This window comes from Pleurodeles waltl, chromosome 6, assembly GCF_031143425.1.
Source record: "Pleurodeles waltl isolate 20211129_DDA chromosome 6, aPleWal1.hap1.20221129, whole genome shotgun sequence".
Taxonomy (NCBI): domain Eukaryota; kingdom Metazoa; phylum Chordata; class Amphibia; order Caudata; family Salamandridae; genus Pleurodeles; species Pleurodeles waltl.
In genome coordinates this window covers 1631559377-1631584628 of record NC_090445.1, presented here as the reverse complement: position 1 = coordinate 1631584628, position 25252 = coordinate 1631559377, and the positions used below count along the sequence as shown (strand labels likewise).

Below are 25252 nucleotides of genomic sequence, written 5' to 3'. Positions count from 1 at the left end.
ATGTCACCTGCACGCAATGCTTAATTTGTAAAATGGTAAGTGCCCAAACTTTTTCTCAGAATCCCAGGGCTGCCTGGCAGAATGATGGAGTTGCTGAATACTAGGGCTGATTAGCAGTGGCGTCCGGAAGCTTTAGGAGGGAGGGGGACGGGTGTTTGGGAGGCACACACACACACACACACACACACACACTCATTCTTTCACAGACACGCACGCACACACGCACATCCATTAACAACACTCATACCATTGAAACATGTACGCACGCACCAAACATTCATTTTAAAACATCACAAACCAAACACTCATTCTTTCACACACGCACGCACATCCATTAACACTCATAACATTCAAACTTGCACGCATGCACCAAACATTCATTTAAAAAGATTACACACACTCATTCTTTCACACACACATGCAAGCACATCCATTAACAACACTCATAACACTCAAACATGCATGCGTGCACCAAACATTCAATTTAAAACATCACACACACACACTTACCTTCAGCCTCCAGGTCCCAGGAGGGTTGGGACTGCTGCCTTCCCTCACTGGTTGACCTTAGGTCAGCCAATGAGGGAAGGCAGCAGTCCCAGCCTCTCCACAAGGCAGTTTTAAACAAATATATCATTCACCAAGACCTTTAAAACCGGGTAGATACTAGGATGCCAAATCAGTGCGTGGTCAGAAATCAGGTTGCTATGGAGACTAAGGGCCATATTTATACTTTTTGACGCAAAACTGCGCTAATGCAGTTTTGCGCCAAAAAAATTAGCGCCGGCTAACGCCATTCTGAAGCACCATGCGGGCGCCGTATTTATTCAATGACGTTAGCCGGCGTTAGCCGCCGGCGCTGTCTGGTGTGCGTTAAAAAAAACGACGTACACCAGGCAGCGCTGGCGTAGGAGGAAAATGGCGTATGGGCGTCCACAAATGGTGCAAGTCAGGCTGAGGCAAAAAAATCGCCTCAACCCGATTTGCGCCATTTTTTAACGACGCCCAACCCCCATTGAAATGACTCCTGTCTTAGCAAAGACAGGAGTCATGCCCCCTTGCCCAATGGCCATGTCCAGGGGACTTCTGTCCCCTAGGCATGGTCACATAGTGGCATGTAGGGGGGCACAAATCAGGCCCCCCTATGCCACAAACTTTTTTTAAAAAAAATACTTACCTGAACTTACCTTAATGTCCCTGGGGTGGGTCCCTCCATCCTTGGGTGTCCTCCTGGGGTGGGCAAGGGTGGCAGGGGGTGTCCCTGGGGGCAGGGGAGGGCACCTCTGGGCTCATTCTGAGCCCACAGGTCCCTTAACGCCTGCCCTGACCCAGGCGCTAAAATCCGGCGCTAATGCAGGTTTTTTAGACCCGCCCACTCCCGGGCGTCATTTTTGCCCGGGAGTATAAATACGACGCATATGCATCGGAGTCATTTTTTAAGACGGGAACGCCTACCTTGCATATCATTAACGCAAGGAAGGTGTTCACGCAAAAAAATGACGCTAACTCCATGAACTTTGGCGCTAGACGCATCTAACGCCAAAGTATAAATATGGAGTTAGTTTAGCGTCGAATTTGCGTCGAAAAAAACAACGCAAATTCGGCGCAAACGGAGTATAAATATGCCCCTAAATGCGCAGCAAGACTCTTATGCGAGCTCCTTACCATCCAGAAGCTCACTACGTTAAACAAATCACAACTGGTGTTAGGGGGGACCTGATAATGAAGCATTTCACCAAGGTATTTGAGGGTGCTGCTTCCTTCCAATAAAAACCCTGGCTTTGCTCTATTTGCATGATTATAAACTAATTTAGCTAATAAACTATGTTCTACAGTGAATCTGGTCTTTCTTTTCAAGAACGATCATGTCACTTGTTTGTTGGAAAGCTGAACATATTGTAGGATAGAATATATTTAACGTCAATTTGCCTCTTTTTTCCAAGATGTATGTGAAAAGGACCCAAAATTAGTATTACCGTAATTCCTTCTAGATGACTCTGCATAATAGACAGTCTTAATGCTGTTGAGACTGAGCACCATCACATCACTCAGTGTTGTCTATCCTCGAACTCTTTCCCTGTACTGATGCCTCATCACTCCCACAACTCTTATACCCAGGACATTGCTCACTCTCGAGCTTATGCGTTCGTACTGTTGGACAGTCGTCATCTGTTCTTCCATTTCCAGCCATATCTCTTTGAGATTGATCATAGAACTGGAAAGAGTTTCGGTCGATTCAGAGAAGAAACTGTTTGTCACACTCATCTGAGCAGCTTAATGCATGCTGGTGGACAGGGTGGGAAGCCTTCTGAGCAGCATCAGACTTCAATACATTGTTGCCAATTGACCACCTTTCACCAACAAAACATTGACACAGTACTCTTATTCATCCCAGTTCATAAAAGTGATTCAGTTCATGTTATGGAATGTGTGAGAAAAGGCATTCACTGACTGCATATATCCAGAAGTGCTGGAAGAGATTATCTTTTGATACTGATGAATGGATGCATAAAATGCAATAAAGATCGTCTAATTTTGCTAACTTTATGAATACTCCAGAGCACCTTCCCCACAGTCCAACATTAGTTTAAAATTTGCATAACTACTTATATATTTGTTTATATGAGGGTTACTTATAAAGGTAGGTCTTCGTTACAAAGCCATGGAATGCTGTACGATGGTGGGTGTCCAAAGAGTAAGAACAGAATGGTGCTTAAATAGTCAATAAAGCAAATGGGTTTAGAAAGGAGGGCTATGTCAGAGCAAGCACGGAGCATTGATTCAAATGGTGATTAATGTAAGGTTGAAAAGTATGGGGTGAAGATTTAACAGGAAACCAATTATTGGTGGATTGTACAGTGGCAAGGTGTTCCTTGAAGAGAGGACTTTTCTGTCTTGCCCAGAAGGGAAATAAATTAGAGATCCTAACTACACGGTCACCACGTCTTCTCTTGTGCTTATTCCTGCTACAAAAGCTTTAAGAGAGTTTACAGATACAAATCTTTATTGCAAAAGTCTTGAGATCCACATCTAGCACATCTTTATGGATCAGGTTAAGATTCCTGTTGAATTTTATCATCTGTCCTCTGATGTCAACATACAGGATCTGTGATTAACTTCATAGGCCTGGTCTACTATAACCTTTAACCTTTAAAGGTCTGACCCGTGTTAGCCCTTATAGGTATGCTCTAGGACAACCTACATAGACATGTTCTGTGTTACCTGTATAGATGTAACTTGTGATATGTGTACTGGTGTCAACTGCAATACCTTCACAGATCTTATATATGTAACTTGTGTAGCCCTGGCCTGAGTTAACATACATGCCTTGTGAGATTGCAGTGTACCCCTGACCTGTGAGACCTGTGCAGTGCTAACCCACAACACAGCTAGATAAACTAGACATACCTGTATTTGTAATACCATGACTCCTGCTACCTATACATATCCTGTGCTTACCTTTATGTGTGACTTTACTGTGCATGTGTGAGACATAGACATGTTAGACATGACCAGATACTTATTCCTATATAACTGCAGAGACCCAATGACAGAAGACTTGATTTACAATATATATACCTAACATCAAGTCTCGTATGATATTCCTTGCTCTTATTCTGCATTTTTCCTTCCTCACTTTTATAACCCTCTACAATGCACCATTGCTTCCATATCGATGTGTTAGATAAGACTGTTGATAGCTACATAAATAAAGAGCCTGCATTTCTGGCTCACTATTGTCTTGCAGGCCCTACCCGGTGTGGTCATGACCAGAAGAAAATGGTCCATACTGGGATGTTCAAAGAGAACCAATTAACAACATTAATTTTGGCCCATTTATTATTCCAATACTTTAATCCAGGGGTCTCCAAATTTAGCCACTAATTTTATTAGTGGTTTAATAGTCACCATGCCCCACAAAATTGGTTGAGGACAAAACTATTGTGGGGCAAAAATATTGTGGTAAAATATCAAGGACCACAATACTGAGAAGGTAGGCACATACAAGTATGTATACATTTAATATTCTCCATTTCTACATTTCCTCAAGTTAGATACATGTGGAGTTAAGTATAATAAACGTATTCTTATTTATGTAAACTTGCCGTCACAATATTTTGGTCCTTGATATTTTTGCCACAATATTTTGGTTCCACGATATTCTATAGTTGTTATTCTTTTGGAATACCAACAAGATTACATTAGTGGCCAAAACAAGGTAGACACAAGCAGTTCTCACTTCTGTTCATCGGCATGGTTTCAAGCAGTAGTGTAAAAATGTCTTGTCAGTATAGAAAGCCTCTAAATGGGTAATATGTAACACAAATAGCTGCAAGCTGCACCAAATCATATTATTAGTTATAAGTCTCTTCAGTACTGCATGATTTATCACTCAATTAACATCTTTAAATTTATATTGTTAAAATTCAGCCATTTTTGTCCAAACATCAGCTTATGGGTTCGGAAAATGCACACATTTAGGTCTGAATAGACATTTAAAACGTTTGGTGTGCATATATTAATTGAACCAGCAAAAGCTTTTAATTTAGTGAACTGAGCTGCACACAGGAGAGCTACTTCCAGGTAAATGGAGATCTACCAGTAACCTGCGAGCTACTCATTGGAGAAGCCTGCATTAATGTTAATCCTCGAGTATGATCCACTTTTTGGCTTGACAAGATCTGATATATGAAAGTTTCAGTAGGTTCTGACATCTCATCCCTTCACTTCAGACCCAGCTGAAAATTCTGTTCTCATTTCGGACAGAATGAGAATTTCCAGTCCAATCAGGTCAGATGTGTAAGATCACATTCCCTTGCAGTCACTGCCTCTCACTGCATGATAGCTGTAATCTTTCACAGCTTTTTTGCCCTTCCTTGGAAGATGAATCAATTTGGAGATGCAATAGAATAGTGCCACTTTCTGTCCTTCTATCTAGAGCATTACCCACCTGCTCAGGGCAGGGGGTAAATGAAATTCAGGATGGCTGTAGGTCTGGGACAAGGTCTTAAGCAGGAGTCTGGGACTATGGGATACATGTTTTCTCCCCCAGAGGTGCTGGTGTGTGTTCTGGCTCTGCTATGTTTTCCAGTGTCAGTGTTGTTTTTTTTTGTAAATCACAGTGGGTATTTTTTCTTTTTTTCACAAATTCAGAAAATTGGTTGTTATCAGTGTTTATACATTTCAGGGCCACTAAAACCTGCTGATAACTACGTTTTTCTATTTTTTAGAAAATGATTTTGCCTTTTTGCACCGAAGCCTCTCTTCCCTCATAACTCCCCTCTCGCTTCATGAGCTTCCTTCCCCAAAGTCTTTCTCCCCAGAGTCCATCTTTAAGAGCCACAACTCAGAGTTTGCGCAGGCCTCTGGGACGAGGGGTGCAGCCACTGTTCCACAAACTGGGAAGGCCGATTCCCTTGCAAAGCATCTATGAGCGACTTCAGAGGAGGATTGCGATATTAATAATTACACTACTTATTCACCTACAATTGTTACCTTATTGTTTATACACTGTTTTCAGTAGATACCCTTTTGAATAAATTATTTGCCAATTTTACAAGAACAGAGTACATCACTGTCCTTAAAACATCGATATCCATGCCGGAAGTGACGGATCTCTCTTGGTATTCCTTTAGTTTGAAACTTTATCTAAAACTTTTGGTGCTTGATAAGAGCCAATGAATGACAACTTTTTTTTTTTTTATCTCGCAGTATATTACCACAGCTACCACAGGAAGTGCAATCGTATCCCAGAATTCCGTTGAGATATTCAGCTTTAAATCTAGCCTGAAATATATTTTTAAGTTTGCTTGACACCGACATTCTAGACCGCATGTTATCGGTATATTTCCGGAGCTGTGGATGCACATTTGCTCAGCAGATCTGTTCCTAAAAATCATTGTCTTTAAAAGAGGGACGCCAGTTATTGAATGGGAATTAGCTGAGTCTGTGCGCCCTGTCCCGAAGGCTAGCAGTGCTCATTATATGTTTCCGTGGAGCGCATGTGACCTAAAAGTCCAGTAGCTGCTCTGGAACACGAGGGGCGGGTTTTTAGGACCATAAAAACCCATGAATCAGCTTTCAGGGCCGTTTCAATACAGCAAGCTGGATGATATGCCTCATTGACCAGCAAATGCATACTCCCTGCTGACAGCACTTTAACTAAAGGAGCCACTGATTGACTGTCAAGTAAGCACTTCTATTTAGTCTGCTTCTAAAGGAAAATAAACGCCCTCCATCCATTGACTTACTTCAGCTGCCTGCAACTTACAAACATCTCACTCACTCATACGCAACACAACACACTGTAGCAAATGCATCTACAGCCAAGAGCTTCCAAGCCTTGAATGTCGCTTTGCACTTGAATGTATACCACACATGTCTCAGTATCACACTAAGGCCATTGGTATATCAGTCCACCCCCTCAAAACGAAAGGTGACAAACTATTGGTACAGGGCATCTATTTACATATTGGCAGTGCTGCTGTATGGGACCTACCATCTAATACCTTCTCTAGAAGGATTTGTGACCTCTGGTGTTGTTGTAAAGCTTTCCTATGCTGTCAGCACCTGGCTCTATCACTTTTCCTGTATCTCTTGATAGGGAACAAAAACACTTCCTTTAGAAATGAAATACAAAGCACCATCAAGAGCTCTGCTGCTTATCTCACCAGAAGTAGTGGGAAAAAGGCTCAGTACTTCCGGATCAAAAGCACAGCAGGGGCTCTGTTATGCATAGTGTCCCGCAGGCACTGCACCATAGGGTGTGTACCTGCTTTGAGCAGCCCTAAGTCAATATGGTATTACAGAAAAAGCCACGGACACTTGTGAGGCACCCTGTGTAATACTGATAGTCTTGCCACACATTGTAATTGAAAGAGTATTTATATAGTGCTTACTACCCCTAACGAGGCGTAGAGGCGCTTTTTCTGCGAGTAGCGTGCTACTCCGGAACCCAAAAGGAATTAGTGGTGGATTAGAATAGGGAAATATGAGTACAGTATTTTTATTATTAGGAGTTAATTTGAGCAGAGGATATGTGAGTTTGTTAGGTGGATTGACTACAGTAATGGAGGGATAGAGGAGGGGAAGAATCCAGAAGTGTTAATTGGGAGTTTATAGTAATAGGATGAGGGTTGGGATGAGTAAAGGAGAGATGGAGGAGGCAAGAGTCTGTGGAAAGGGTTAGGGAGATCATAGTAGTAGGAGGGGTTTTGGATGAGTCAAAGGTGAGATAAATGAGGGAGAATTTAGTAGGGTTGTTTGGGAGATCTGAAAGTAAACTGAAGTTTGGGGGTGAGCTAGATGTTGAAGAGGAGGAAAGAGCTTAAACAGGATTATTTTGGAGATGAAAGTATTAGAATGGGTTTGTGATGAGTCAGAGTGGGGATGGAGGATAGATTGATAGAGATGTGACAAAGGGTGATGGGGAGCCAAAGTAAAGCTTACAAGAGAGTAATTTTATAATCTTTTTATTTATGTATAATCATATATATATATATATATATATATATATACATATATATATATATATAAATATATATATATATATATATATATAATTTGTAATCAGTATTTTTATTTTTTATTTAATTTATGTATTCATTATTATTATTTGTTGTTTACTTTAATTCACTTATTTATAATTTGAATTTTATTTTTATATTTTATTTTATTTAATTGTATTTAATTTTTCTCTAGTACAGTAGGAATAGAGTAATAAATAAATAGATATGTAAATACATAGTGAGGGAATATATGTTCAAGTAATATAATAATGGGTATAATAATATGAGAAGAAAAGTAGTATTGTATAAACACAGACTTTCAAGATTTGTAATTTTTGAAGTTGATTAATAAGTGTACTTTCTAACATTATTTTTCTTTCCTCAATTTTTAAATCGTGAAATGCTTATGATAATAAAACATTTGATCAGAGTGATATAAAAACGAGAGCAGGGATTCATAGGTATCTAATATAACAACCTATGTAGGAGCTATGTGATGACCTATGAACATGTTAAGCATAGAATAACATACACATATATACGTATATACACATACATATCAAACAAATCCCTTACAGGTGTAAAGAGTATGTGTGTAATTTATTATTGTGACATAGCAGCGATACTTATTTCTTAAAAAACTATACATATCTAGAATATACACATAATCAGATAAAAAATATTTATCAACAAAGGCATGTCAAGACCATTGTAGTTTGAAAATGGTGGTTATGAAGGAAAGAGCTATCTCTTGAGTAGTCTTCTGAAGACAAGATAGTTATCCATGGATCTTATATTTGGGGGTAATGATTTCCATAATTTGGCAGCTTGAACGGAGAAGGATGTACCACCGATAGTCTTTTTCTTGTATGGTGGTGTTCTAAGGCGGGGCGCCAATCTTGAGCGAAGGTTTCTTTGTTGAATGTATTTCGTTATTTTGTTTCTGGTAAAAAAGTGGTCTTGTTCCAAGTACAGTTTTGTGGGTGATACAAAGCAGCTTGAAGGTGGATCTTCTGGCAACGGGTAACCAGTGTAGTGCTCTCAAGGCAGGGGAGATGTGTGCTTCTGGCTTTACATGTAATAGTAGCCTGGCAGCGGAGTTCTGCATACGTTGTCGTTTTTTCATAATAGATAGAGATGATCCACGGTAGAGGCCATTGGCATAATCCAGTTTGGATAGAACAAGAGAGATAGTAGCCTGCACCTTGTGTAGAAATTCGAGGTGGGGGAAGATGCGTCACAGTCGTCAAGGTGATGAAGCTTATTCGTGCTAATTTGTCCACTTGGTCATTCATTGTTAACTTGGTTTCCATGGTAATTCCAAGGTTTTTAACTTCCTTGGATAGTTGAGGTGGTGATCCAAGATTGTCAGGCTAGGCGCAGAGTGGCTCATAATTTTTCCAGTCACCACATGGGAGTATTTCCAGTTTGGAAGCACTTAGTTTGAGATGCCTCCAAGTCATGCACTGATCAACGGCTCTGAGGCAACTGAAGATTTGTGAGTTTTCATTGTCTTTGGAGCATTCCAATTTAAGTAGTATTTGTGTGTAATCTGCATAGTTGTAGCATGTGAGTTGAAAATCATTGATCAGTTCTGGTGATGATATCATGTAGATGTTGAAAAGCAAAGGTGAGATGATTGATGCTTAGGGGATCCCTGCTTTTGTGAGGTAGCATTTGGATGAGAAGGGGGAGAATAGATAATATGTTTTGAAGGTAGGATGTAATCCAGTCGAGAGCAGTCCCTTCTAAGCCGGCTTCGTGGAGTCTTTGAATTAGGGTGACATGGTCAACCGTATCAAAGGCATCAGAGAGGTCCAAGAGAAATAGTGCAGCAACTCCATTGCAGTCAACTGTGTTTTTAAGATCTTCCAAGATTGCTGTGAGTGCCGATTCAGTGCCTCTTCCTGGACGGAATGCAGTTTGGTAGTCTGACAGTATGAAATTGTCTTCAATGAATTGTGACATCTGGTCGAATGCTGCTCTTTCTATCAGTTCGCCCAGGAAAGGTCCATTTGTGATTGGTCGGTAGTTGTTGGGGTCCTGTGGGTCTAGGTTTGTTTTGTTTAATAACGGACGTAGGTATGACTTTTTCAGGTCTTCAGGAAAAGTTCCTGTAGTTAAAGAGTTGTTGATGATTCTTCTTACAGGTGTGGCAGCAGAAGTAGATAAAAGAATGTTCTTTTTAGCACTAGCATTATCTTGAGGGAGCATTGCCTCATCTGCATAGGAGCATGGCCCTATGCAATTGAGGGAATAATTTTGCCTGTGTGCCCTGTTACAGTCAAAAAGACCTTTAAGAGGCAGACTTACAGTTTGTCACAAAACGGGGGTTCACTGTCAGTACACCCCCTTAAAGCAGACCTCTTGAGCTGTGAAATGGTGTCCCATTTATCCCCGAGTCATCCCTCATCAGGTGGGTGCAGTCAATCACAGTCCCCACCTGCAGGGAAATATCTGTGCACTTTTTAAAATGCAGATGGGTGCCACTTCTACAGAAAAGGACAGACTGGTTGCTTCGGTCAGCCACTCTATATTTCACTGAATGCGGTGCCCCCAGGGCAGCACCAGTTTGTGTCTCTCCTCAGGGAAGTACATTATTTGTAATAGGGTACAGCACAAACAGGGACTGCGGGCCATGTCTATAATATGGGCCCATGTGCTTTGATGAAGATCCCAGATCACAAGGAGTTTCCTCAGTGCTGTTTAGATGGGCTGTGCCAGGATGCAATGATACTGTTGTTGCAGAGCCCCACCTTCAATAGCCAGTGAGAAACAGTTGAAGTGCTCAGGTCCTACTGCATTAAGCTGCCAAGTCTGGTGGTATTAAACCCAAGAGAAATAGGTACACACACACACGTGCACACATACACATGCATGCAGTTCCTGCAGGCAATCACACATGTACTCATGAAAGGATGCATGCACACACACGCACATGTGGACACAAACCACACACATAGACACACACACAAACACAATGTGTTAACTCTGACATGCTTTCACTCAAAGAAGTAAATCTGCTGAGGTTTGTTTGGCCAGGACTCTCACCTGTTCCTTCTTTAGCAAAAATCTTTAGTAAAAATCTGGTGCAGCAAAACAATTTAGAGTCTTGGGCAATTTACTCACCGCCCTTGGTGCCTCTCAGAATCGTAGTGCAAGAGTCAACAGTATTGGTGAAAATGTTTACAGATCTAATAGTATTTTCTTTATGTCATGGCCATGGCCATAGGAATTATATGGAAAAGAAGGACCAAACTGTGTGGCATGGTTGCCTGAATTACGCGGCAACAAAAGGCAAATTTTGTAATGTAGTGCAGTACATTTCATAGTGGCATTACTTCACAGTTTTGTAATTTTAACACTTGGTATCTCTGTACAGGCAAAATTTTCACCTCATTAATATCAGTTTACTACCTAAACTCTGAAAGTGACCTGCCTCTATACACCAAAGGTCTGTCACTGCATAGCAAAATGTGTAGTAGAGTTTTAAGTAACTTTGGATCCTTTGAGCCAGAAGCTACTTTTTTGTTAAAATATGCAAATTATGTAGAAGATGATGGACTACGTGACAAGTGCAGCAAATCGAAAGTTATGCAGAAAATGCCAAAGCCACAAAATTACATAATTGCAGTGGCCCTGATTATGACACATAGATTAAGTAGGCGGCCAGGACAGTGGTTTGGCTTTCTCTAGAGCAGAGGTCTTCAGACTGTGGGGCACGCCTCCCTAGGGGTTGGTGGCTCTCTCCTATCAAGGGGGCCAAATGCCTCAGTAATTACTTGTAAATGAAGATTGCCTGCAAGCGTGAGGTTGTTTATTTAGCGCGTTTCCAGGCTATCTTAATTGACAAGCAGCAGCTGAAGTGCTACAAAAAATGCATGAGAACAGTGACCGTGAGGATGTGGGTTCAAAGTCATGACTAAAAAGAACAAAATATTCTGAATCTATTTTTTTTTCACCTTCAGGTAGTAGATTATAAAATGAGGCACACATCTTGAATGAAAATTAAGTGCAAGTTAAACTAAGCAATAGGAAATGCACTATTTTACTGTATCAAACCTCAGATGGTTAATGCAGTTACTACAATTGTCTGTGCGAGACCAGAGTCTCAGAAATGAATCCTGGTTAGCACAGTGGGGAACAGAGCTTGTGTATTTATAGTGCTACGAGGTCACAACTTAAGATATAAAGCACTGTGAGTATGCAAGTCATTATTTTATTTCAGAATTACACACAGTATAAGTTAGGCTGCAACAGAATGATTTAGTGTTCAATATAAAACAGTTGATTGCAAAGTATATATTTAGTAATCTGTAAATAGACTGTACTTAGTGCAAGCATTTTTGTAAGTGTCCACTAAAGGCACTTTGCAGGACTCGACACTCTTATGTCACCTTTCAAAACAATACATCTTTGTCATCATGAAACCTCAAGTGATGCCATCAATTAAAGCCTATACTGAGTCCCAAGCGGCCTTTACATTTTGCGATTATCCAATTGCACACATTTACAAATCTTTCAGGGAGCAGACACCTTGGTGAGAAGGGCTATTTGTTTTTTAGCTCTGTGTCCTGCCCTCAACTTCACAGCACATGGGAGCCTCATCCCCTCCTCTTTCACTTTCACCCAGAGCCATCTCAAAATCCAGTTAAACTGTTCGGAGATGAATGTTTTTTTAATAAAGAGTATGGGAACTGTTTTTGTAAAAATGAAAAATCATGGGCTCATTGGCTCCCATAAATCCCGGACATGCATGTCCTTTCTGGTGACTTGAAGGGGTGGCAGGGAGGTTCGGGAAGTCTGATTCAGATGCTGAGCTCTGATCATTCACACCCCTGGACCTGCAGAGTAGGGGCCCAGGAGAAAGAGGAAAGGACCGAGTTCTATTAAAAACATCAATGACATGGCCCATTGGAGGCGGTGCTATCTGGGTGATAATTTTCCATCTGTAAACAGACAGAGATAGCTTTCTCAGAGATATGCACTGGGGAAGATGACAGGAAATGGAAGTCATTTTTAAGAAAGGCCCAGCACTTTCATTAGTGCAGCGGGTGCAGTGGCATTGGACCCAAGGGTCTGAGGAGGCCTTTCCACCCTAAATATGGCTATCTTATTAGCAAAAAAGTATAGTCCATTGTCCTTGCTACTATAAATGCCTTGGTCATCATTCCTTCATAGGACCCATGTGGGGCTTTTCTCTCTTTTTTATTATACAGAGGAGCAGAGGGCCTACCATGGGCATCAGGCGTTCAAGTGGTCTTGTGGAGTGGGCAGAGGAGGAAGCCTGTTTCTCAGGGATGTAGGTATCATTGGTGCTGCAGGTGCAACAGCTACTAGGCCCAGGGGTGTGAGGGGCTAACTAAATCCCAATTATGACCCAGTGCACCCTTAGGGGAATGGAGTAAGATTAGTGTCAATGTTTTTTTTTAAATCAAAGAGAAAAGCAGACTGCTTGCTTTGCATGGCTGTAACTATCATTAGTGAAACCGGTTAATTGGTCCAGAGGCCCAAGGTGTGAGAGCCACACTTCATCACAATCATGACTGTCTTACTTTCCAATGAGGCATGGGGCCTTGCTAGCAGTAGAGCTGAGGAAACCCTTACTGCAAAGTGGGAGTAACATGTGCAAGAATATTTTATTCTGAAAGGGACAGAGAGTCTGTTTAAGGACCAGAGTGTTGGCCAGGTATGGTGGGGAATTAGTGAAAGAGGCAGAGCAGAGAAGACATCCAGCTATAGAGGGGTGCTGCTATCATTAGTACAGCAGGTGCAATTGCTCTGGGGCCCAGTAGTGTGAGTGGGTGATAAGACCCCAATTATGTGGGGGAGTGCTTTTTGGTCAGTTTCTGTTTTTGTTTGACATATTTACTATTGTATAGTACTCACATGTAGCACAGATTGTGAGATACAATAACATGCTCCTGAAATTATCTCATAATCCCCATCCCCAAGCATTTCCATAAAGTTGTCCCAACTTCAAAAAATGTTGCTTTGAGGGGCTGAGAGCACCAAAAAAATTTTGAAGACTTCTGCTCTAGAGCAAATGTACTACAACTGCATGCATTTACAAATGTCTGTGGGAATAGGTTAAAAATAATCTTGTGTGTATACACTTTTTTTAAAATTTCTTTATTCTCATTTCCAAGATATATACAACAACTGCCGTTAGACATTGGAGTTGGTTAAGGTTATTGAAGCATGTCTATTAATAACTAAGAAAGAAAAAGTGAAAAAACTGAACAACAATAATATGCAGCAGTGAGGTGAATTCCCCCGTCCCTAGGAGAGCGGTAAGTAAACACAGGGGAGTCGGGCCACAAGGTAGGGCCACAGTCGATCCATCTAAACAAAAGCCCCCCTGAATATGAAGGTGTGAACCCTTAAGTAATGTGTGTTCCAAGCTTCCTAACTCATTACTCCTGCTCCAGCAGTTCCCTCGGGGCTTGCCGGCGAATTCCGTCTCATCTTCTCTCCCCGCTCCTTCCTCACCCTGTCCATAAAGTTCCCCTAAGTATCCAGGTCTCTTTCAGCATGTTCTTCCACTTGGACCCTTTTGAGTCCACTCCTCTGCCCCCTGCAGTAAGTTCTTCCACCACTTTCCAACGCATCGCAGTTCTGCATCTGATTAAAACCAGGCTCAGCTGAGGAAAGCGGTATGCCATTTTACCTCCCTTTTTTGGAAGTGGGAGCAGTCCTAGTAGGCAATGTCGGAATGTGTCACCTCTATCTTTCTCACCCTCCGCACTTCCTTCTGCACAGTCTTCCAGAAGGGGTGCACTACCCTGCATTTCCATGCAATGTGTACATAACCTGCCGGTGCCATGTGACACCTGCTGCAGTCAGCATCCCATGTGGGATAAACACCGTGGAGTCTTTGTGGGGTTAAGTGCACCCTATGCAGGTAATCGAATTGCATTTGTTTAAATCTGGCATTACTCACAATCTCTTGTACTAGTGCTCCAGGGCATTGCCACTCTCCCGTAGTTAGAGGGGAATCAAGCCCCCCATTCCATTGTTCTTTTAGGAATTCCATATTATTGTGTCTATTATCTTTGATGGCTGCCTGCAGTCAAAAAATAATGCCTTTGTCAGAGTTAGGGTTGATCATTATCTGAAGGACCTTTGATTTGCTGGGTTCATCTGGGAATGTCGGCCAGATCTCGTAGATCATTTGAGTGATACCCGCATACTGAAGGAACTGACCCGGGTTTATTCGAAATTGCGTCATGGCCTCCTCATCTGTCAGGAACTTGCCATTCAAATATCGGTCTTCTACTGTCTGGCAACCTCCGTTTCCCCAATCGTGCCAGGCCCGTGGAATTGCGTAGTACCAGGAATGGTCTAAGGCACCAAATCGGTAGGAGTTTGGTGTACGGAGTGCGCTTCAAGACCAATTTGACAGTTAACTCCCATGATCAGGCCACCTGTGTAACTATGAAGGGGGTGGCAGCAGGAAGTCTGCATGCCCTCATGAGTAGACTAGGCAGGGCTTCAGCTTCTACTAAGACAGTCAGCAAAGACTTCTCTCAGTTTCTACGGTCTCGCACCAAAGAGCCGCATACTGCAGTAATCCTGCAAAATAATACAATTGAAGATCCAGTAAACCCAATCCTCTGTGGGCCAAGTGTCATATTAGTAACTCCAGTCTAACCCTGCTACGCTTCCCTGTCCACACTCAGGATATCAATAAACAATAATCTATTTAAAGTGTGAAAAAGTGTTTGTGGCAACATACAGAATGCATTTTGCATGGTGTGAATACATCTTGGTAGTAAAACCAGCTTGCTCAATGCCACTCTACCAATTCCGGTGACGTACAACATATTCCAGAACCGTATCGATGCCTGAAGTCCACACAGGACTCTTCCCTGCTACGCTTCCCTGTCCACACTCAGGATATCAATAAACAATAATCTATTTAAAGTGTGAAAAAGAGGTTGTGGCAGCATACAGAATGCATTTTGTATGGTGTGAAGACATCTTGGTAGTAAAACCAGCTTGCTCAATGCCACTCTATCAAATCCAGTGAGGTACAACGTATTCCAGAACCGTGTCAATGCCTGAAGTCCACGCAGGACTCTTCACTGCTATGCTTCCCTGTCCACACTCAGGATATCAATAAACAATAATCTATTTAAAGTATGAAAAGAGGTTGTGGCAGCATACAGAATGCATTTTACATGGTGTGAAGACATCTTGGTAGTAAAACCAGCTTGCTCAATGCCACTCTACCAATCCCGGTGACGTACAACGTATTCCAGAACCGTATCGATGCCTGAAGTCCACGCAGGATTCTTCCCATGTAGCACTGTTGGTTTGTGTCGTGTGTGATTTGCATCTGCAGATAGAAAAAATGCTGTGACCACCACTGCAGTTCCAGTGCTGGAAGGTCTCCCTCGACCAACAAGGGAAGCCAGTGGGGAAGAGCATCTTCTTATGTGGGTTAACTTTCAGCCCCAATATCGCTCCAGAGTCGGCCATGAGTCTCATGAGAAGTGGGACCAATTGGGCTGAGTATGACAGGTATATTAAGGCATTGTCTGCATACATGGCCACAGCATGTGTTGTGTTCCCCTATGTTACACCATAAGTGCTCAGTTCCTATTGAATGTGGATCCCTAATGGCTCAATTAAGAGTGCAAAAAGGAGTGGGGACAGGGAGCACCCCTGTTGTTTTCTCTCTCAGCGGGGAAAACAGGTGACACCACCTGTCCCGTTCAGTTCATACTCTGGCATGTGGCCCTGCATATAACAGCCCAGTCCAGGTGAGAAATCCTGTTCCAGGCCCAGTCAACTTAGTGCCTCCCACAAGTATTCCCAGAATAGGGTATCAAATGCCTTTTCAATAACTACGGCTACCGGCGCTGCTTGAATCTCCATGCCAGTTGTCTCATGCAGAACATGGGATAATCTTCTCAACTTCATGTGTATTCCTGGTATAAACCCGCATTGATCTCTGTGGACGACCTGAGTTATTACTCTGCTCAGTCTCAGCACCCGAACTTTGGCCAGCAGCTTGATGTCAACGTTGAGCATGGACAGAGGTCGATAAGTTTCTGGGTCCATTAGATCCTTCTCTGGCTTAGATAGCATGATCACTAGGGTCTCATGCATATGCAGACATAAGCTATCAACAGCCCATGCCTCTCGGAGGGTCTCCAGTAGCACAGGTAGGAGTGTTGGGCCAAACTCATGGTAGAACTCCACTGGGAATCCGTCCGGTCCTGGACTTTTTCCTGTGGCCATATTCCACAAGCTTCCTACAGCTCCTCCAGTTGTATTTTCCCTTCCAAGCCCCTACATCTGTCCTTGTGTCAATGGCGGGTCCTCCAATTTATCCCAGAAACCCATTAAAGCCTGGTGCTCTCTCACTGCAGGAGCCACAGATCCATCAGCAATGTGTGCGCGTAGCAGCTCATTTATGGCTATTTGCCCAATAACTTGTCTGCCATCAGATTAACGCACGTCAAGAATCAATCGGGGTGGTGCATACGTATTCTGAAGGCATATTTCCCTCGCATCTAGGTCACCGTGTTTGAGGACGTACCTGACCCTGACATCTGCTGTGAATCTTCGCAATTGGAAAGGAACCACAGGGCTATCCTTATGGGTACTCCTCAGGCTTAGGGAGAAAAAGTGGATGAGTAAAGATGTCCCCATAATTTCTTCGGCACTTTCTGGGTGTTACCCTCTAAGAAGTGTGTCTTCTGTAGCATTGCAATATGAATAGCCATTCGTTTATGTTAGGAATGTGTTCTATACCTTTTCACAAAGGTATTCAGGCATTTCACATTCCAGTTGAGTATCCGTAGACTGTCACTGATCGCATATTAGGTCCAACCCCTCTCGCGCCCTGCTCGCCTCTCTCTCCCTCCTCTGTCCCATCCCCCTACCCACCAAGGGACATCAGAACCCCCCCCCAACACTGCATGCAACTGAGTATAACCCCTCAACCTGTAACCCCTTCCACTCTGGTTAAACACCACAAAACTCAACTCATGTCTCCCCACCCATAGAGAATCTCACCCCAAAAGGAAACTGAGACCTACTTAACACAAGTTAATGGTGTTTAACTTCTTCTATTGCTCAGCAATCCTACAGGGGTGGAATGTGTTGGTATGACTAGTGTCCCGTTCACAGCCCAATCCCTGGTAATGGTCCTAATGCATCATTCATCTCATGTCTTAAGTCTGCCTCTATGTCAATCCAGAGAGCTGTTTAATGCAGTGAAATAACAATTGAAGAACAGAGGTGTAGAATAGGAGGGAGCAGTGGGAGTAGGTGAAGTAGAAGGAGAAGGGTATGGAGAGGGAGGTGGGGAAGAGAAAAGAAAAGAGCGGTGGGGTTACGTCTGCCAGACATCTCCTGGGCCCGGCCTCGGTGTGTCCATGAGGTGACCATCGCCGCTGTCTGCACCACTGTAGTAGTATCAGGGCTCTCTGGCAATGTATGATCCATAGAGACCTTTTTCCTCCAGTTCTTACTGTGGCTCTCCTTTGGTTTGTAGCAGGCACCTCTACTTTTCAGCCACCAGTGGCCATGACCCCCCGTGTCCAGTATGGCATCCAACTCATTTCAGTCAGGCTCCGGGTGCTGTTTGTCTTCGAGTGCAATTGAGCCGGTCCGGGGAAGATGTGGCTGAAGGGTTTATACACTTGAAATAGAAATCTGGAAACGCAAGTGTCTGCCTAAAGCCACTGCCCCTCTCCAGCTGCTGTTGTACCACTTTCAGATTGTACCCAGTTAAACAAGGGCCACGGACATGGGATCTAGCATGTTCAATACTGCATAGTGGTGTCCCCACATGAAACATAATCTGCCATACTTGTAATGAAACCCTAGGTGCTCTTCTTTGGCTGAAAACATCAATTAAAGCAGAGGAGGAATGCAATAAATCACATTGCTCCAAATGACAGGGTGGTAGCTGGCAGCTCTGTGCAAATTAGCACTACCTGGGAAGCAGATGTATCAAGACTTCAGAGTCACAAAAAGTGATGCAAACCAAGTCTTGATAAATGTTTTACTTGCTAGCGGATGACCATCTTTGTGTGGTAAATTTGATGTTGAAGTATTGCAAACAGCACTCTGTGCTCATTTGCATCAAAGGGTTCTTCTAACGCTCCCACCCATGGAATTTGAAGCCATTTCCACAAAGATTGTCAGACCTGGCTTTACACTACAAAATAACGTCTCTTCGAGACACCCATCATGTACAAGAATGTGTTTTTTACTATTTCACACACTGCTTGTGTGCTACACTGTACAACACACACACAATGTGTGAAATGTTTTAGCATTTATCTACACTTAGCATTTTGTTACTGGAAGGTTACTCTTTTCAGGACAAAACTTATGGTGGGCATCATCTACACATTTTGCACAATGGTGCAAAGGTGTGTGAGTGTGGATTTGGGTTGCCTGTGTGTGCACCTGCACAGGGGAATAGAACAGCAGCAGGCCATCTTAGTAAATATGGCTTAGGCCGGCTGTTTCCCTGTAGCACAACTTTGGTTGTTTCACTGCGTTGTACTTTTTAATGAATCTACCCTCGGGTATTTTTAAATACCACAGAACATTGGCTTTACATATGTTTACTACAGTGAAAGATGCGCTGTACACCCACGTGTGCCAAATAAATAATGACACACTGTCATTCAGTAAGTTTTCTGATTACTATTTAAGTGGCCTTGGATACCTCAGATGTTGTTTCTCTCTATGTGCTTTCGAAAGCTCCAACACTGGCCTCGGTGTTTCTCTTTGTTTACCAGCCTTGGACCTAAACACACGTTCAAATTGTATTTATTCACATCACTTGGATGCAGAATAATCAGATAAATGTGTTTCGCCAAGTTCTTTCTTACTGGTTTCTGCAAGGTATTATGTTTACATCAACAATACATATGTGTACTGGAAAAGAGTGGCTTCTTGTTATTGTGATCGTTAACAATGTGTATTAGATAATAGATTTGCATTCAAATGTTTGAAGACAATAATTGTGCCCACGTGTAAATATCAGATAAATCTTCTCTCCGTGTACTCTCTTCTCTCATATGCACTTTCTCTCTGTATCTCCACCAATCTCTTTCCTTTTCAGACCTCATTTTACTCCCTTATTTGATTTTACTTCCTTTCCATTTTAAAGCAATCGTTAATTTTGCTCTCTATCTCTCTTTACTCTCCCATATATTCGACTTTATTAGTGTCTTCCTGATGTGCCTGATTTCTCACTGCAAATAGTTTGCTCCATCACATTTCGCTCTTTACTCCTCATTTCAATTTCTTCTGTGCCATTTCAAAATGATTCTTTTGTCTCCTTGTCCTTTCATATCGTCTGTCGTTCCTTTTTTCTTTTCTCTTAACTCCTTAATCTTTTGTCTCTTTTTTAATTTGTTCCATAATGTTTACTTTGATTTTTCCTTTTATGCACTTTTCTGTTAAGCCCCTCTTTCTCACCCTCCAGTCTACCTCTATTCTTCATATAAGGTCATTCATCCCACTCACATTATCCCTCTTCTTTCAACTTCTACGTTTGCTTTCTTTCCTTGATGTTTCCATCACTTTCAGTCTTTTTTCTCTCCATGTGTCCTTTCTTCACAACTTTATGTCTCTCTCTCTCCAGTCTGTACATTTCACTTTACCCAGACATTTCTCCTGTAATGTTCGATCTCTTCTTTCACATCCTGTCACTGATTGTTTCTGACCCTGAGTTTTGATTCTTTTTGATGGCTCTTGCAGGGAGTTTGCCCGTTGGAAGGTTAGGAACACAGCCATTGAACGTAAGGATTTGCACCGGAACCCCGTACCACTGATGCCTGAATTCCAGAGGAGCATCCGCCTGCTGGGCAGGAGGCCCACCACGCAACAATTCATTGACACCATCATCAAGAAATACGGCACACACATCCTCATCTCTGCCACACTGGGAGGTGGGTATCGTTTCTACCCATGTATTATAAGTGGAGATGATGATGACAGGAGAGCTAAGGCCTAGACCAGACAAATGGGGTGAATGTGTGAAAAGAAAGACTCGGATGCTGTGTGATAGATGAGAGTGAAGCAGATGGTGCTGGTAAGGGTCGTATGACAGAACCACTCGTGCCATTACCGCGCATGCTTTTACAACGCAGCCGGTACAATGCAGGCACCGTTACCACTCACTGCCTTTACCACACAGGGTTTTACAACTATACCTTTACCACACATGCCTTTACAATCAATTTCGTTGTAAAGGCATGAATGGTAAAGGCATATGCGTGGAAAAGGTTTTCCAATTCAATGAAAGTATTTTGCAGGTATTAACCTTTTTCATATATATATATATATATATATATATATATATATATATAAAAGCTGTGGCCCATCTGGAAGTTTAGGTGCATCAAGCGATGCAGGTAGCTCAATTGACGTTCGAGCACATAAATAAACAAACGTAAGATGCAAACTTCTGGTCTCAGTTAAAGAGTCTTACTAGCGTGAAACAGCCTTTAAATATATTTATATGCACACACACACACACACAAACAGAAAAGAGAACTCTGGGTTGCTCCCAAGTTCAGGTGGAGAGCAGCTCCATTAAAGAGTACCCTGCAGCACTCTAGGATTTTGAGTGCTACAGGGATTTTTAGGGTTTAAGGTAAGAATAGGTTTTTGGGTAGTAAAGACATTTTTAGTGCTTAGCGTGGGGATCGTTTTTTGGGTGGTAAGAGAAATTTTAGGGTTTAGGGTGGGAATGTATGTTTTATTTTTTTTTGGGGGTGATAAGGAAAAATAAAGTTTTAGGGTGGGTATGAGTTTTAGAGTGGTAAGGGAATTTTTAAGGTTTAGGGTTGGTATAGCTTTTTGGGGTAAGGGCATTTTTAGGTTTTGGGGTGGGTATGGGTTTTTGGGTGGTAAGGAGATTTTCTGTTTTTAGGGTTCTATGGGTTTTTGGGTGTTAAGGGATTTTGTAGGGTTTGTGTTGAGTATGGTTTTTTTGGAGGTAAGGGGATTTTTAGGGTTTAGGTTGGTCATGGGTTTTTCTGTTGTGGTAATGGAAAGGAAACTTTGGAATGGGAAAGGATTTTTTTAGGTTTAGGATGTTATAGGTTAAAAGGTGTATATATATATATATATAAATATATATATATATATACACACACACACATATATACATATATTTCTAAAATATATATATATATATATATATATATATATATATATATATATATATATATATATATATATGAATATATTTCTATAAATATGTATTTATATTGTTGAAAATTTACATATATAAGGTGAAGGGACCCAATATATAAAGTGACCTGACCCATGGCCCCATTCACTATGTTGCAAGTGGACAGCAGCAAAATATGAATGGTAATTTCACAGACCAGTGAATAAAGCCCACTGACCAAGAGTCCCTCTATGTATGCATATTATGAATGTTTTTTTGTAGAAAACAACAATAGTCTAATGGGATGCTTTAAACTGTCTCATAGGCCAGGCACAACAGCGGGTAAGGTGGGAAGACAGATTTCCGCATTCAGTGTGCAGAAAATAGACAGAAGCAAACTGTAAATGACAACTTAAATGACCCGTGGATGAAACCAATTGACCAAAATCCTGTCTCTCTATGTATATCAGGTATGCATTTTTTGAGGGAAAAAAACAATAGTCTGGCGCGACAGCTAGAACTCTCCCTAAGGCCAGACCTAAACAATATATATTTGTTAAGAATTTAGACTGCTCTGATTGCATACTCTAGTAACAACTAAAGCCTACTGTCACTGTTGGAGCATTGCCTTTAGTGCTTCGAGAAGGGCCAGCCCTGAGTAAGGCAGGGACACAGGAAAATAAAGGAGAATACAGAGTGATTTCGTGAGAAAAATCAACTTGGGAAGTGGGGTTGTTTAGAAAGGAGCCTGTTCAAAGGCTGTGGAATGAGATGGGATGGAGCAAGCGAGAAGCACACACATCTCATTTTGAAAGGCGCACAAGTACAGTCACCTGCAGTACCGCATTCGTTCGTAAAGAATAATAAGCCTCCCCTGTCCAAGGACTGCAGGAAAATATTCAGAGGCCATGCGGTGCTCGAGTAGCTGGACCTTGAGAGCCACCATCACACCTCAGATGAAGCACAAACTTGGAGGCCGACAGTGCCGTGCTGAAAAGAGAATTACTCCTGCGCCTGAAGGGCGTCCCTACCCATGTGGCTTGCTGCAAAACAATAGAGTCACCGCATGAAATATATTTTTAATATTGCGATGGCCAAGGATGTGAATTATTCACAAGCACTTTAATGCATGTGGACAAGGCCGACTTGTTTCTTTCCTGTTTTGAAATGAATGTATTTTCTCCATTTCTGCTCCATAGGCCATGAAGCCTTCAGACAAAAATTAGATTTTTTTCAACAAGCCAGTGTCTTTTATGCAGATAGGACTGAGAAAAGATGATTGCCAATTTAATTGGCATGTGACAGGTTCTGCATAGTGGCAGTTGCTTATGGAGTACTCAGATACTATTCAAGTTTCCCTACAGTCTTGCAAAACTCTGTCCTTTCACATCTCAAATTCCAACTCTATCTCTTTATTTCAATTTATACTCATGAGTTCATCCAAAAAGACGAATGATGTACGGCCTTGAGGAGAGAAGAATGGGCCAGGACTGAGCTATCTTTCTTCTAGGGCAGATCCTGTTTCAAAAACGCCATTTAGAAAGGATTTAACTTAGGCCAATATTCCTAACTATAATGATATCCGTTATTAAACAATTGTTTTTACTATACCTACCCTTCAATTGTACGTCTGACAAATATTAATATTTTGATATGTTCAGGTATTTAAAGTTAGAAAATACATATGTAAAGAAAATAAAAAAGATTCCCATGAAGGGAAGAAGAAGTTAAGGAAAGAAGTGGAGGGACAATTTAAGGTGAATATGAAGATTGACTATAGGAGAAAAGGGAACTCATTGAGTCGGACAAAATGGGGAAAAAAGAAATGAAGAGGAGTGAAGCAAGAGAATGGATTGATGATGAGAGAAAACAAGGAAATTAAGTGAGAAATTAAGTGAGAAAAGTGAGAAAAGATGGCAGATGTTTGGAGCAAAATATGTGTATCATAAATAAATTATCTCTATCTGTACTATTGGAATATGTTGCAAAATATGTGCAAAAAGGTTCAAAAGCTGCAATGGATTAGTTATTTATATGCAAACTAAGGAATAATGAACAAATTCTTTTGAGAACTTTTCTGACAATATGTCAGCACAGGGAATCAAAGCTGCTAAAAGAACAAAAAATGTGGGGGCTAGATGGTCTCCTGCAAAACTTAATATACAAGGCAAAATTATGTTTAAAAAACAAAAGATGTTAAGTGTAAGAAGACAAGTACAAGAGGCGAATAAGATAGTGGGTAGAAAGATTTTATAAGGTAATGAAGGACAAAAGGAGGGAGAGGTGGATAAGAGAGAATTTTGGGAGAGAATGGAAAGACTGTAGAAAAGGAGAGTGAAGATAGAGCAAGTGATGTGACAATGGACAGTGGGGGTAAGTGAAACGGTAAGAGAATGACATAAGGCGGTGAACAGGTTAGTAGAGAATTAAAACTGAAAGAAAAGGGTGAAAGAAAGGGACTGGGATATAGGTGGGAGATGAGATTATAAAGCATAATCGGTAAGGAAGATGAATATGAAAAGGAGGTGGATTCTAGGAAGGCAAGTGAGTACTTGATACATCACAAGCAGCTAATGGGGGAACAGTGAGGTCCATAGTGAAGCGACTCAGAATGAAGTAATTGTTGAGAGAAGAAAATATTATGTGAAACTGATAGTCAGAAAGTCTCTTATAAAGCCGAACAACATGATAAATAATTTATTAATGTTAAAAATTCATGTGAATGTGGGAAATCCAAAACAAATGATACTTTCATCTACCCACAACCTATAGCTTTCTATTTTCATAGACATTAGAGGTCGCAGTTCAACTGTAAAGATGCTCAATGTCTGTAAAAGTAACAGAAAGGGTTTTAGACATTTGGTAGTCAGTAGACTGGCTAAGCTAGAAAACGAAGAGTAGAAGAGAAGTGAGGTGGAAGAAGTAGAAAATACGAAGTATCAAATATTTGAGATATTAGACTAGTTGGCCTTTTGGCTTCACTGCTTCAGAATGAGAATGAAATGGAGAGAAATAGCGATCTGGATGACAGAGAGAACATGAGGAGGAAAAGAGGTTATTAATATGTAAATGCAGAAGGAAGAAGATATATAGAGCATCAATTATATGAGGAGGAGACGGATATCAATAAATACTGCTCTTGATCCAACAGGCTCTACATCTAACAGATGAAAGTAGACATCATTGGTGCAGAGGAGGGAGTAGTTCACAGTACATATTTCCTGTTTTCTCGACTGTACAATTAACAGAAATAGGTCTCACTTGGCTAAGATTGTATTAAGCTGTGTTTTAAGACCATATTTTCATGATATTGAATGCAAATCCTAAAAGTGTTATAATCTAATATAAACATGAATAATCACTGATTGTGCAATAGGAATACATTTTGTAGAAACATCCGTTCTGGGTTTTGTTGCATAGTCCTTTGTCTATTATTATTTTGTTGATAGTTGGGGATACCATTACTAACTAGATATAATTACAGGAAACCACTATGACGAGGGTAAGAAAATTAAATGAGGGATGTTTAATAACTGATAAAAGTGCTCAAAAAAGAGAATACAAAATGAAAAAAAAAAGCAATAGC

The 25252-nt window shown here is 41.4% G+C and overlaps 1 protein-coding gene across 1 annotated transcript in view; it reads left to right on the top strand.

Annotated features, from left to right (window-relative positions):
- BRINP1 (BMP/retinoic acid inducible neural specific 1) overlaps positions 1-25252 on the top strand; it is a 352354-nt gene that overhangs the window by 214460 nt on the left and 112642 nt on the right. The window contains exon 3 of the mRNA XM_069241525.1: positions 20247-20437. Coding sequence (XP_069097626.1) covers positions 20247-20437 — 191 coding nt within the window. The remainder of the gene's footprint in view (positions 1-20246; positions 20438-25252) is intronic.